At 51.3% G+C, this 13,381-nt stretch overlaps 1 protein-coding gene across 1 annotated transcript; it reads left to right on the top strand.

Annotated features, from left to right (window-relative positions):
• Positions 1–1,850: 1,850 nt before the first annotated feature.
• LOC113991911 (bestrophin-1) lies at positions 1,851–13,244 on the top strand. The gene is made up of 10 exons (XM_027728640.2): positions 1,851–1,988; positions 4,282–4,441; positions 5,002–5,096; positions 5,602–5,835; positions 6,476–6,630; positions 7,613–7,690; positions 9,009–9,161; positions 9,599–9,679; positions 11,175–11,326; positions 11,668–13,244. Exons 2-10 carry the CDS (start codon positions 4,290–4,292, stop codon positions 12,845–12,847), a joined length of 2,280 nt encoding a protein of 759 aa, XP_027584441.1. The 5' UTR covers positions 1,851–1,988; positions 4,282–4,289; the 3' UTR covers positions 12,848–13,244.
• The last annotated feature ends 137 nt before the right edge of the window (positions 13,245–13,381 follow it).

The following is a 13,381-nucleotide window of genomic DNA, read 5'->3' as shown; positions in this document are numbered from 1 at the left end:
GAATTAGTGAAGAATTCTGCAGCATAAGGGGATGAAGCCTGGGGGTCCTCACAAAAGCACTGAGGGTCACTGCATCCTCTTCAGACATTCCTGGCCAGCTCAAATCTCTGGGTAAATCCTGTCCTTGCAAAACAGCACCTCCTCAGATAATTCCCGCTTTATCTTTTTTTTTTTTAATTACGTAAGATTCCAGGGAAGAATGCTATTTTGAGAGACATCCCTGATGCCAGCTGCCTCTGTGTCTATCTCACCACTGAAACTGGACCCACTGTCCCAAAAAACACTTATTCTCTACGAGACAGCAAGGAGGGCACCGTGCCATTCCCAGACAGTTGCTGCTAACTCAGCACGGAGAGTGGCCCTCTGGCATTCCCAAAACAGGGATTCAATTCCCACCACAGTAATTCAGTTTCTGCGTCTGTAACATTGAGAAAATGAGGATGATTCCAAGGCTGTGAGGCTGAGGAGGGATATCAGACCTCCTTGCTTTCTCCTCTGCTTCTGTGCAAGGAATCTTCCTCAAGTCCTGCAAGGTTTGAGGCCACAGGGGATGTGAAAAGAGATCCAAGCAGGGCTGACATGCTGGTAGCCCTTCAGTTATTTACTTTAATATTAAATTCCACACATATTTCGTGCTGTCCCAGCAGCAGCTGTGAAACACACGAGCTGCCAGCTGAGCTGCTCTCAGAGGAGGGCAGCAGAGTCCCCCAGATGCCAGCACATCCTTCCACAAACAGCAGGACACTCTGTGGTTTGTTGTTTCATGTCCCCAGGAGCACCCAAACCACTCCCAACAGCACCCTCCCCTTGTCTAGGATCAGCCACAGGAAGGATAAAACTGCATTTGGGACAAATTGATCCCAACTGCTGATGTTAAACAAGTGTCAAAGACACAGGCATACAACCAGCACAAGAGAAAGTTGATTTTTACAGGAATCCTGGTCTCCAGCTGCTCTTACCTGCATGGGTCAGACCCGTGCTCCCTCTCCACAGCATCCCACAGCTGGGTAAATGATGGAAGACTAAACAGTGAGAAAGGATTTTCATTCAGAGCCCTGTGGAAGGGGAACATCCTAAAGACCTAACAGGGGGGATTGTTGAGGTGGTGGATGAGAAGGATGGTGGCAATTGGGAGGGATGACTTGGGAGCAGAAAAGGGACCCTGGAGAGGCAGAGGGAAGGAGTTTCTGGCTTGGTGGAGATTTCAGAACAAAGGCAAGGACTGATGTTTCCCAGGATGTCATGCAGGGAAGAGCAGTGAGTCCCCAAGCACTGCTGGAAGAAGCCAGAGGAAGAGAAAGTGAACCCATGGAAAGAGTCTCGGGGAGGCAGTGGCAGAGTGAAATTCCCCAGCATCCAAACCACAGCTGGAAGAGGTGACAAACTCATCCAGGGACAGCGAGGAATGACAGAGAAACATCCTGTGAGAGCCAGGCAGAGCATGGACCAGGTGTTTCACCAAGCTAAGGAGCTTCCCCAGGGAAGAGAGGGCTGTGCAGCCCCCAGGCATGACACATTTTACAGCCTTTGTGGAAAATTCCAGCCCTGCATAATCTCCTGGGGTTCCTGTAAGATTGTGACACGGAGAAAGGGACCAAACAGGAAAGAATTAGAGGAAAAATGCCTCTCTCCTGGCAGCCACCATGGCTGTGCCAGGAGTTAGCAGCAGCAGAGCAGCCAGCCCTGCCTCCCCCTCCTCCGGCCGCCTCTATAAACACGCAGGGCTTACTCAGAAGATTAGGAGGGAACAGGGCAAAAGACAACAGAGTCTCTTTTGTAATGAGGAAGGATTACGGCATCAAGTGACCGGCTGCAGCTCCCAAGTGGGTCTCAGGCTCCTTAGCACACCGTGTCGGGCAGGTTCAATCCCCCCATGAGCCAAGGGGGCACGAGGAGGCGGGCGGTGGCGTGGGCCACAAAGGACCCAGCGAGGACACGTGCGGCAGCAAACCTCCACAGCATCCAGCGTGGTGAAGGAGCCCATGACTGTGAGTATCCCGTCCTCCTAAGAGCAGGCAGATTCCTTCTGAGACCTTCCTGCCTTCCTGTAACCTCCTCTCACTCCATCCCTCTGCTCTGTCCCCTTGTTCTCCAGCAATGTGGTACCTGCTCGTTTCTGTTTGCCGTCTCACGTGGTGGGTGATGCACCTGATGTTGCAGAATCCTGATTGCTGTGGGTTCCCACACTCTGATTAGTGGCAGTGGACCTCCAGGTGCAATGGTTAGTCCAGAGGGATGAGGCAGGTGGATGCAGGCAGTGGCAGGCAGCAGTGCCGTGCAGGGGATGGTTCTTCCTCCCCATACTGACTCCGGTGTGCCAGTGAGTCACCTCCCACCTCAACCCCAAATGGTACTTGGAGTGTGCCAGCTGCCCAGTGACATCCCTGGGCAGTCCCATGCAGGCTGGCAGGTGGGCAAGGAAGTGCCTTAACCATTCTGGGCTGGAGGGAAAAGCACTGGGGAAAAAAACCATATCCCATGCGGGGGCAGAACTGCACAGAGGTGGGTGACATCCATTATTTACATGGACAAGAGCTGAAGTTTTCCTTCTTTGGTAAAAAGTGAATGTGTATCTGAATTACGCAACAAAGAGTCTCTCTGGGCTTTTTCAAGACCCAAAGCATAGAGAAAGCAGATAGCCTTGTGTAAGCAGACCCCCAAATTTATGGGTTTATGGGCATACATTTCTTTTCCATACGGCCCATGTGTGCAGTCTCTGGGGCAGTTAAAACTCACTCTTCCCAGTCCTGTGCACAGAAATTCGTATGAGAATGGCAGAGAAGTGCACGAGGATTTAGTGAAATGTGCATTTGTGCAGCTGGGGACAGGGACCAGCTCTGCTCCTCCACATAACCTGTGAGAGGGGACTCAGGGACCTGAGTTACTACAGGGAAAGCCAAAGGAGGAGCAGCACCAAAAAGCCAAAACCAGGAGAAAGATGTTGTTTGGTTGAAGTAGCCAAAAAGCCCAGACTTTGCTGTTTTTCTTCACAGCAGCAGCTCACTGGGACTCAAGGTGTCCCCACCTAGGTGTAGGTTTTTCACTGAGATGTTTAAATAAGGAACACGGCACAAACTTATCTGCCTTCAGGTGCTGCAAGGTGTGAATTGTCCCTTGAAGGTTTTCATTGTCTCCATCATTCAGGGGAGAGCCCGAGGTGCCATAATTACTGACGTTGTTACCTCTGTTAAATAGCAATGCCTGTGTAACACCCTGGTGGCATGTTAAGATTTAGAAATACCAGTAGTTTCACACTGGTTAATTATAAGCCAAGGGATCATTCACCAACCTGCCTGGCGTGGATTACATCAGTGCTTTGGTGGGGGTTTTTTTTGGTTTTTTGTTTTTGTTTGTTTTTTTTTTTTTTTTTGTTTTGTTGTTGTTGTTCTTTTGGGTTTTTTTTACAAATTCAGATTTATATGAAAGTGAGTCTGATTACTAATTGATGATAAAGAAATATTTATCCCTGTTAGACTAGAATTGCAACGGGGATGCTGCATGACTGGGAAGCATTTCAGGAGCCTGAATGCCTTTTTTTATCCAGTGTGATCTATTGTGCAACATATGGTGGAAGGAGAGGGGAGGCAGAGCTGCTGGAATTTGGGCTCTGTGAGCCTGGCCGAACTCCATCCCGCAGATCTGTAACAGGGAGGGCTGTTCTACCTGGAGGACTAGGACCAGCAGAGTCCAGATATGGCCCTCAGCCCAAATTTAAAGACAGCAATTCTTGTTGGGTACCTTCATCTGGATCAGTTCTAAGAAATCTCTACTTTTTGTGGTTTTTGCTTTCCTTTGGGTTGAATTTTTTTGCCAGCAGCATTCCAGGAAGATGCTTCCCAACATTTTACAGAAACATATTTGAAACAAATAGTATAACAAAAAAAAATAATGGGATAAGCAACTGTGGAGTTTGTGACCGTGACACTTAACCTTACACCAGTGTTTTGTGGGAAGGTGGTGGCACATGGGCTCTGTCCTCTCCAGCCAACCAGCCCCACTTGAATGCTGACACTCAAGCACTAGAAATCCAGGGCTCCACCAGAAAATACATCCTCTGTCACTGTAACCAGCTCATGTGCAGCTCAAGGACAGGGGAAAGATTGCAAATTAATTGCTTACAACCGATTTCCTCCTGGTTGCGTGTGTCACTAACTTCACCTTACCTGGCTTTGGATCTCAACTGTATCTTGTTGTCTTTCTCTTTCTCCTCTATCCTTGCATCTTGCTTGGCTCCTCCTTCTGTTCAAGCTTCAACACCTCCTCCTTTTGTGTGTGCCACAGGACCTGTGATGACAGTGACATACACCAACCGTGTGGCAGATGCCCGCCTGGGCACCTTCTCCCAGCTGCTGCTGCAATGGAAAGGGAGTATCTACAAACTGCTCTACTCAGAGTTCCTAATTTTCATCTCACTCTACTTCACCATCAGCCTTATCTACAGGTGAGCACCTTACACCCTGACACCAACACAGCCTGTCCTGGAGCAGGACAGCGGAGCAACATGGGATTGGAACAGGGATGCTGGACAGACACTCATCAGCCTCTGTTTGCAGGAGGGAAGGGAAGGAGAGGAAAAAGCTGAAGGAGGAGAAAAAAAAGCTGAAAGACAAGGGAGGGAGGGCAGGGGAAGGAAAGGAAGCAACTTTAAGAGGCAGGGACTCAGGGGAGAGCACAGCTTGAGACTGACGTTTTCCAGGATATTAAGTGAACTGCAGTGCACATCCAAGCTCTGTGTCAAACCCTTGGTACCACACATTGTTCTCCTGAGCGAGAAGAATAAAGGTGGTCCCTGACATCAGGCTGCATTACTTACCACACAGTTCTCTGGCCTCTGGACTAGTCAATAGGGTATTTTGGGGATGTGGGCTGATATCCCAGGCTCACGAGGGCTGTTCACCCACAGACTCCCCATCCTTGGCTTCCCTTGCCAGACTCACCCCAGCGGGTCCAACAAGGCCCAGACTCTTCTCTGAGGTTGCTGCTTCTATTTGTCCCTTTTAGGCTGATCCTGAGTGAGAGCCAAAGGCTGATGTTTGAGAAGCTGGCACTGTACTGCAACAGCTACGCTGAGCTAATCCCTGTATCCTTCGTGCTGGGTAAGGAGCTCTGCCTGAGATCACACAGGGAGGGGAATGGGACAGCATTTCTTCTCTCTGGTTTGACAGAGATTGTAAATTTCTTTAGGAAGAAATTCTTTGTTGTTTAGGAAAAAATTCTTCCCTGTGAGGGTGGTGAGGCCCTGGCACAGGTTGCCCAGAGAAGCTGTAGCTACCCTGTCCCTAGAAGCATTCAAGGCCAGGTTGGATGGAGCTCTGGAGCAACCTGGTTTAGTGGAAGGTGTCCCTGTCCATGGAACGAGATGATCTTTAAGGTCTCTTCCAACCCAAACAATTCTGTGATTCTATGAAACAAACCATGAGATCCAGACTCTTTTTAGCCTGAAGGTCTGAATTCCCCTCTGGTTATTCCTGCACTCATCCCTGTATGAGCACTAGAAGAAAAGAAGAGGAGCAGAGCTTCCTACTCCCTTACGATGACTAATTTGCTCAGCTTCCTTCTCCCACTCCTCTGGGATGCCTAATTTGCTCAGCTCCCCTCCAGGTTTCTACGTGGCGCTGGTGGTGTCCCGCTGGTGGGCTCAATACGAGAGCATCCCGTGGCCTGACCGGATCATGAACCTGGTGTCCTGCAACGTGGACGGGGAGGATGAGTACGGGAGGCTCCTGCGGCGCACCCTGATGCGCTACAGCAACCTGGTCAGCGTGCTGATCTTGCGCTCCGTCAGCACCGCCGTCTACAAGCGCTTCCCCAGCATGGAGCACGTCGTGAGGGCAGGTCAGCCCTGGCACCACCACCTGGCTGCTATTTTTGGGGCAGAGAGCCTCGGGAAAGACCTCCCGACCTTCAGGTTGGAGGTGGGATAGTGCTGCAGTCTGCTGAGTGTCTGCAGCAGGCAACAGTTTTCCGCTGGTGGGTGGGAATTGGAGCCTCAGATCTCCAAACTTAACTGCTGGGCTCCCTGAATCCTCTTTGGGAGGATGCTCCTGAAGGTACAACGTTACCCAGTCTGCCCAAAGGGAGAGGTCTGCACCTGCCCCCATTATCTGGGTTCCCTTTGCGATCCAGAGAGAGAAACAGGCACTCTAGGGCACATGTTATGCCATTCCAAACAAATAGCTGTGGACATTAGGCAGTTGTACCCTCAGCAGCACTGTGATCTGATCAGATGTGCTGCAGACAGCCAAAGTGAAATCCCATAAATCCCACCTCTCAAACCTCTATGACTCAAAATTTTAACTATGAGACTTATCCTCCTTCCGTGTGTCTCCCAAAATTCTGAGCACCTGAGTCTTTCCCGTGGTTTTAAGGAGAGCTGAGGCCACCACCTAAGATTCAAATGTTTTCATTTTAGACCAGATCAATTCCTTTCTGCCCTTTGTAGCCATCCCTTTTCCATTTACTGTCTTCCACACAGGCCTCATGACACCAGAAGAGCACAAGAAGTTTGAGAGCTTGAATTCCCCCCACAACAAGTTTTGGATCCCATGTGTGTGGTTCTCCAATCTAGCTGTGAAGGCAAGGAATGACGGGAGGATCCGGGACAGTGTGCTGCTCCAAGGAATCCTGAATGTGAGTGACAGAGACAATAGGCAACTGTGTGAGATCCTGGGGATCCCTGGGGATGTTCCATTAACTTTGGTGGAAAATGCTCCCAATGCCACACTCCAGCTGGTGACAGAACAGAGCTTTCCATGGCCTACTGACATGGCAGCATATGTCATATATATTTGAGGAGATGGCAATGTGACATCTTTCTCAAATATGGGACTGGGAGGAACCATTGGACTCACTTTTAGGTGTGGGAATGGGAGGTATCCAAGTAGCAGGTCCCTGATCAGCCTTGACACGCTCCAGGGCAGCGAACAAGAGTAACCAGTGGAGGTCTCTATGATACAGCTGGAAAGCCATAAGAAAGTAGGTATCTGGAAGAGATCAGGAGAGGTCAAAAAAATCCCCAACAATGAAGGTCCTTTAGAAAACTTTGCTATTGAAAACCCTTTGATAGTCCTGGGCAGCAGGCCACACTCCACAGACAAGACCTGGCAACAATCCCTGCCCAGCTGCATAGAAAAAGACTCTGGAGCAGCTCATCCTTCTTGGTATTCATGTGCAGAGAAAGTCACGTGGTTTCTGTTGCCTGAAGTGGGATTCATCTGCCCAGAGAGAGAGATCTCCCTCTGGCATACTTATCTATAGGCAGGAGAGAGAAATGGATACTCCTGAGACATCCTTTTGCCTCTCCTGTTGGATGCTCATTTTGTGAGAAGATAAACTGCTAGGAAGTGAGTTAGGAAGGGATCTTGGGCTCAGATGGAGACACCCAGGCAGCAAGGAGTTCCTCCAGGGATGTATGAGATCCTGCTGGTGGTCTGCCGGGCTAGAGCTGGGCACCACGGGAACAGGAGTCCTGACTGAGCCTCCCTTTCAGAGGAGGTGCAAGCAGGAGTGAATGGGCTGGAGCAATGAGGGACAGTGGTTCCAGAGAGGCTCTGTGTCCTCAGCAAGGACATGCAAAGTTATTCTGACAGGCCATTCCTTTTCCCCACTGCAGGAGCTCAACACCCTGCGCAGCCAGTGCGGGAGACTCTATGGGTACGACTGGATCAGCATCCCCCTGGTCTACACCCAGGTGAGAAGGGATCCCCACACCTTCTGCTCCACCACCTGCCTGTGCACATCCCCATTTACATCCTTACCTGGAATCCTGCCATGGTTTGCATCGGAAGGGACCTTAAAGCTCATCTTTTAAAGTTCCACCCCCCTGCCATGGGCACCCTCTGAGTAAAGAATTTCTTCCTAACATCTAATCTAAACCTGCCCTCTGTCAGTTTAAAACCTTTGTCCCTTGTTCTGTCACTATCTGTCCATATAAAAAGTCCCTCTCCCTCCTTTCTCTAAGTCCCTTAAGGTACTGGAAGGCCTCAGTCTCCCCAAAACCTCCTCCATACCTGCCTCACACATGGACCATGCAGGATACTCTTGAATCCCTCATCCCCACCTACACATATCTCTTTTCCATAGGTACCTCAGCAGCACACATCCATCCCAGCCTCATCTCCCTAACTCAGACACATCCATCTCTATAGACACACCCCTGTCCGGGGGGAACTAACCCCAAATGTGCCACACAGGTACATAGAAAACACAGGGACCACAGACCCACTCCCTGCTCCAGTTTGCAGGGCACACATTCCAGACAGGGAGCTCCAGGGGAGTTGTGCCACAGGTGTGAGTGAGCTCTGTGCGTGTCCTCAGCTATTTAACAGCCCAGGCAGACACTTGGGCACCAACTTGCCCCTTTGTCCCCTACAATCCAGCTACTCAGATAACACTGATGCCCTCCACTGTGAAATAGGAGCCGCTGAAGGTTAATGGGGAACACCTTGGGAAAGTATGTTCTTATTTTGAACCCCTTTGCTTGTATCAAGAGAGTCTCAGTTACTGTTAATTTGAAAAGGGGAAGTTTCCAGTCTCGTGGTTATAGAGAAAAGCACAAAACTCAGCACAGCCTGAGATCCAGGCAAGCAAGCAGGCAAATAGAAAAAAGGCTCAGCATGAGGAGCAGGAAAGAAGGAGCTAATAGGACTGCCAGCGTTCCCTTCCAGACTTTGAAGCAGCCTGCCAGCTTGGACTGAGCCACGAGACAGCTTTCAGTCCATCCAGGATGTCATGTGCTCCCTTTTGCCACGGCCCTGTGACACCTACACAGGTCTCATTCCAGGGACAGCATGGAATGACATACAGCGCATGCAACAGCTAAAGGGAATATTTAAAGCTTTCTGCTGTGGGAATGCATCCCCCTGCAAAACAGCAGCCTGTCATAAGTGAATCCAAGGCTTTCCAAAGGCTGCAGAGCCAGAATCTGGTTTTGGAGATGTGTGGGGTGGAACTGAAGGAGATGCTGGGAACTCACGCTCCCCTGGTGTGTCCCTTGGCATCTTTCCCAGGTGGTGACCGTGGCTGTTTACAGCTTCTTCCTGGCCTGTCTGATTGGGAGGCAGTTCCTGGATCCAGAAAAAGCATATCCTGGCCATGAACTGGATCTCTTCGTGCCTGTCTTTACATTTTTGCAGTTCTTCTTCTACGCTGGCTGGTTAAAGGTAAGTCCAGGAAAATACGTCTGGAGCTGGAATATGACTCAGCCAAGGGTTTTTCCCCATGTGAGCTCACCAGGGACCCAGCTGTGTGTTCTTTGATCTGTGCACAACAACAGGAAGCCAAGGGGAGGCTGAAGGGAATTACCTTCTGATTTTCCAAGTGTGTCACCCTGGAGACCAGCTGCACCTTTCCTCAGCTTTGGTCCTCACTAGTTTGGGGAAAAGAGAGGCAGTAGGCTGCAGGAGGGCTGTTATTGTGTGTGCCAATGTCTCCCAGCCACTGGCAAGCCTCCACTTTTAACCCTCCCCTTTTTGGGAGGAGCAGCCTTTCTAGGAATTCAAGGGACATCACGCTTGCCCCTGCCCCACAGGCCTTCTCCTTGCAGGGAAAGGGGCAGGTATGACCATGGTGACCTTTGCTGTCTGCTCTCCACATGCAGGTGGCCGAGCAACTCATCAACCCTTTTGGGGAGGACGATGATGACTTTGAAGCCAACTGGCTCATCGACAGGAACCTGCAGGTAAAGGGAAGGAAGATCCTCCCACCCTGTCAGTGCAGTCACCAAGTTCTGCAAAACCTCTGCCCCCACCTCCCTGCCTGTGAGGGGATGGAGAGACAGTCCCTCCACAGCCACAGGGACAGCCCAGGCTCCAGAAAGGGTGTGGGGCAAGACCCGTGACAGGGCCTGTTCTCCACACCAAGGAATTTAGGGCTTTGGGCCTATCTTTGTACACAGAGACCAACAGCAGCTTCAGTCCATGCTCTGGCACATGGCATGAATGCAGGCTGCTCATTTCAGGCCCTCATTGCCTTTGAACGACACATTATTCCTGTTTCCGTCTTTACTACCCTATATCTACCTAAAACAACCTCCTCTGCTTTCTTCTGTGCAATAACTCCACACCTCCAGCCCTTCATAAGACTGAGCCCATCTGTCCTAGTGAGCCTGCTGCTTTTTTTATTTCCTTCAGCATCATTTTCCTTACAATTAGTCAAATCTCTATGTGAATAAAATCTCTGTGTTGATTTGCTGGAAGGCAGGAGGGCTCTGCAGAGGGACCTGGACAAGCTGGAGAGATGGGCTGGTTCCAACGGGATGAGGTTCAACAAGGCCAAGTGCCGGGTCCTGCGCTTTGGCCACAACAACCCCCTGCAGCACCACAGGCTGGGGACAGAGGGGCTGGAGAGCAGCCAGGCAGGAAGGGACCTGGGAGTCTGGATTGACAGGAGGCTGAACATGAGCCAGCAGTGTGCCCAGGTGGCCAAGAAGGCCAATGGCATCCTGGCCTGGATCAGGAACAGTGTGGCAGCAGGACCAGGGAGGTGATTCTTCCCCTGTAGTCAGCACTGGTGAGGCCACCCCTGGAGTGCTGTGTCCAGTTCTGGGTCCCTCAGTTCAGGAAGGACATTGAGGGGCTGAAGCAGGTCCAGAGAAGAGCAACAAGGCTGGGGAAGGGACTTGAGCACAAGTCCTGTGAGGAGAGGCTGAGGGAGCTGAGGTTGTTTAGCCTGGAGAGGAGGAGGCTCAGGGGAGACCTCCTCACTCTCTACAACTACCTGACAGGAGGTTGTAGCCAGGTAAAGATTGATCTCTTCTCCCAGGCAACCAGCAGTAGGACAAGAGGGCATGGTCTTAAGCTGTGCCAGGGGAGGTTTAGGTTGGATATTAGGAAGAAATTCTTTACAGAGAGAGTAATCAAACATTGGAATGGGCTGCCCAGGGAGGGGGTGGATTCACCATCCCTGGAGGTTTTTAAGATGAGACTGGATGTGGCATCGGTGCCATAGTCTGGGAACCACGGTGGGATTGGGTCAAGGGTTGAACTTGATGATCTCTGAGGTCTTTTCTGATTGATTCTGTGATTCTATGAAAAACAACCCAAGTGACAGGAAACCACAGCAACCTCAGCCACTTGCCCCACTTCCGTGCTACACTGCTTCCTCCTGCCCTGCATCCCTTCATCTACAGAAAACAGGCTGCTCACCTTGTGTGACATTCCTGCTGTCTCCTGCAGGTCTCCCTCATGGCAGTGGATGAGATGCATCAGGATTTACCAGTCCTGGAGAAGGACCTCTACTGGAATGAGCCTGATCCCCAGCCACCCTACACAGCAGCCACTGCTGAGTACAAACGCCCATCATTCCTCGGCTCCACTTTTGATATCAGGTCAGTGCAGGGTGTCACAACAGTCCACAGTTACACCTGGATCAGGTCTTCAGAAGGATATTACACCTGAGGAGCAAGAATGGGTAGTAATATCTTTCTCCATAGTCTGTGAAATCTTGCTCTAAGATCTCTTTAGGCTCACACAAAGACAACAGCCAACATCCTCCATGGAAAAGGATGACTGAGCTCTTTCCCCCACTCACCTGTACTGTGAGCTTCCCTGCTTTGGGGGCGCTAACACATTTAATGGCAGTACAGGGAGAGGTCTGCCACGGGCAGCAGTGGCAACACAACCCCCCTCCCTTTGTGGCTGCGTAACAGCCCTGCTTTGCCTTTCCCAGCATGCAGAAAGAAGAGATGGAGTTCCAGCCCCTGGAGCAGATCAAGGAGAACGAGGAAGCCAACCACTCCACACCATTACTGGGACACCTGGGCCGCCTCTTGGGTGTCCAGTCACCGAACTTCTCCAGGTCCTCGTCCCGGATGAACCTGCTGCGCAGGCGAGGAGACCCCGCATCGCCCTTCTCCCACTACACCTACCAAGACATGGGGAAGTCAGGAAGCCCTTGTGGCATCAGTCAGCCAAAGGGGGACTCCCAGGAGCAGTGGGACAGCGAAGATGGAAAACTAAGGGAGTTTGATGCCTTCATGTCAACCCCCTTCTATGAGAGACCCGGTTTCTACAGCGCCCCCCAGACACCCATCAGCTCCATCCCCATGATTTTCCCTTCCAGACGCCAAGGCCGGAAGAAACCACCTGCTCTCTCCAGCATTGCTGCCTGCTCAACTTCCCTGAGGGATGTCATCGTCAACGCCTCCCCTTCCAGGGCCAGTGATGTCTACAAGAGCCAGAGCTCCCTGGGCTCAGCTGCAAAGGAAACCTTCGTCTGGCCAACAGATCGGAGCAAAGGTCCTGACTCCACAGCTGTGACAGTGGAAGAGGAAAAGAACAACTCCAGGGAAGCTGCCACCACAGGAAGCCCAGGAGCACAGTCCACAGCATCCGACAGCCCAAAATTCCCCTTCCTGGCAGAGTCCCCTGACCAGGAGAAGCAGGGCAGCTACAAGAGCCTGAAGAGCTTGAAAGCTTCACACCCACCCTGGCTAACCCTGGAGAACACAGCATCAGCTCCTCCCAACTCAGAGCATTCCGGTGCCTTTCACACCCCCAGTAACAAAACCCCCGGGGGCAGCACCTCCCTCTGCTTCTCCTTCACTCCCGTGACCTCTCCAGCCCTGGAGAGGTCCCATAAGGGGAACCTGGGCCCTGACGCTCGCAGCCTGAGCTTGGAAGACGCAGCCAGCCCTCCAGACCAGCATCCAGAGGTTCCCAGGAACACGAGAGACACTGGGAATGGAAGCACTAACCCAACCCCTACAAAAGAGCCAAGAAGAGCAGAGAGTCCATCCCCTAATGACTCCGGAATCTCCCTGGCTGAGGGCGACTTCGTGGGGCTGATGGAGGTGATCATGGAGGCCAGTGAGAGCCCAGGTGAGGAGCAGATGGACCAGTACAGCTAAAGGAGACAAGGTTCCATGGGATACCTTCCTTATCCTCACACCTGGCACTCACCTGAACAGAAGGGCAGTGCTGGACATGCAGCTAGAGCCTGGCCTAGCCTAAAACCAGCACTAAGGACACACTACTCCTGGTTTTGGTACCATAGCGAGCTCAACTTCTGCTGCAACAAGAAAACCACCAAAAACCCAATTTTTAGCCAAAAGCCAAGACTGAGTGTTAAGTATTGCTGATATCTCAGCAGGCACCAGCCAGGTGTAGCCCAAAACAGGAGTATAGTTAATATGGATACTTACTTCCTCCTCCTCACAGCAAGTAGAACTTGAGCTTACAAGTCTCAGGCAGGACTTGCACTACTCCAGGGAAAGTAAGGGACTGAAGCAAGTCACATTATTGCTGATGCGGACCCACAGTGCTTCTTCCAATCCTGTCTTAGCTCTTTTCCAGTACTGGGAAAGTACTGGAGTAAGGCAGGGTAAGTGTCTATACCAGCACAGGCAGCTGCAGTACCTGCCCCCACATTGCTTCCTTCCGAA

This window comes from Pipra filicauda, unplaced genomic scaffold (genome assembly GCF_003945595.2).
Source record: "Pipra filicauda isolate LSUMZ 115617 unplaced genomic scaffold, ASM394559v2 scaffold45_size4122338_pilon, whole genome shotgun sequence".
Lineage (NCBI taxonomy): Eukaryota > Metazoa > Chordata > Aves > Passeriformes > Pipridae > Pipra > Pipra filicauda.
Note: the sequence above shows the minus strand (reverse complement) of the source record. Positions and strands in the feature narration are given on the sequence as shown.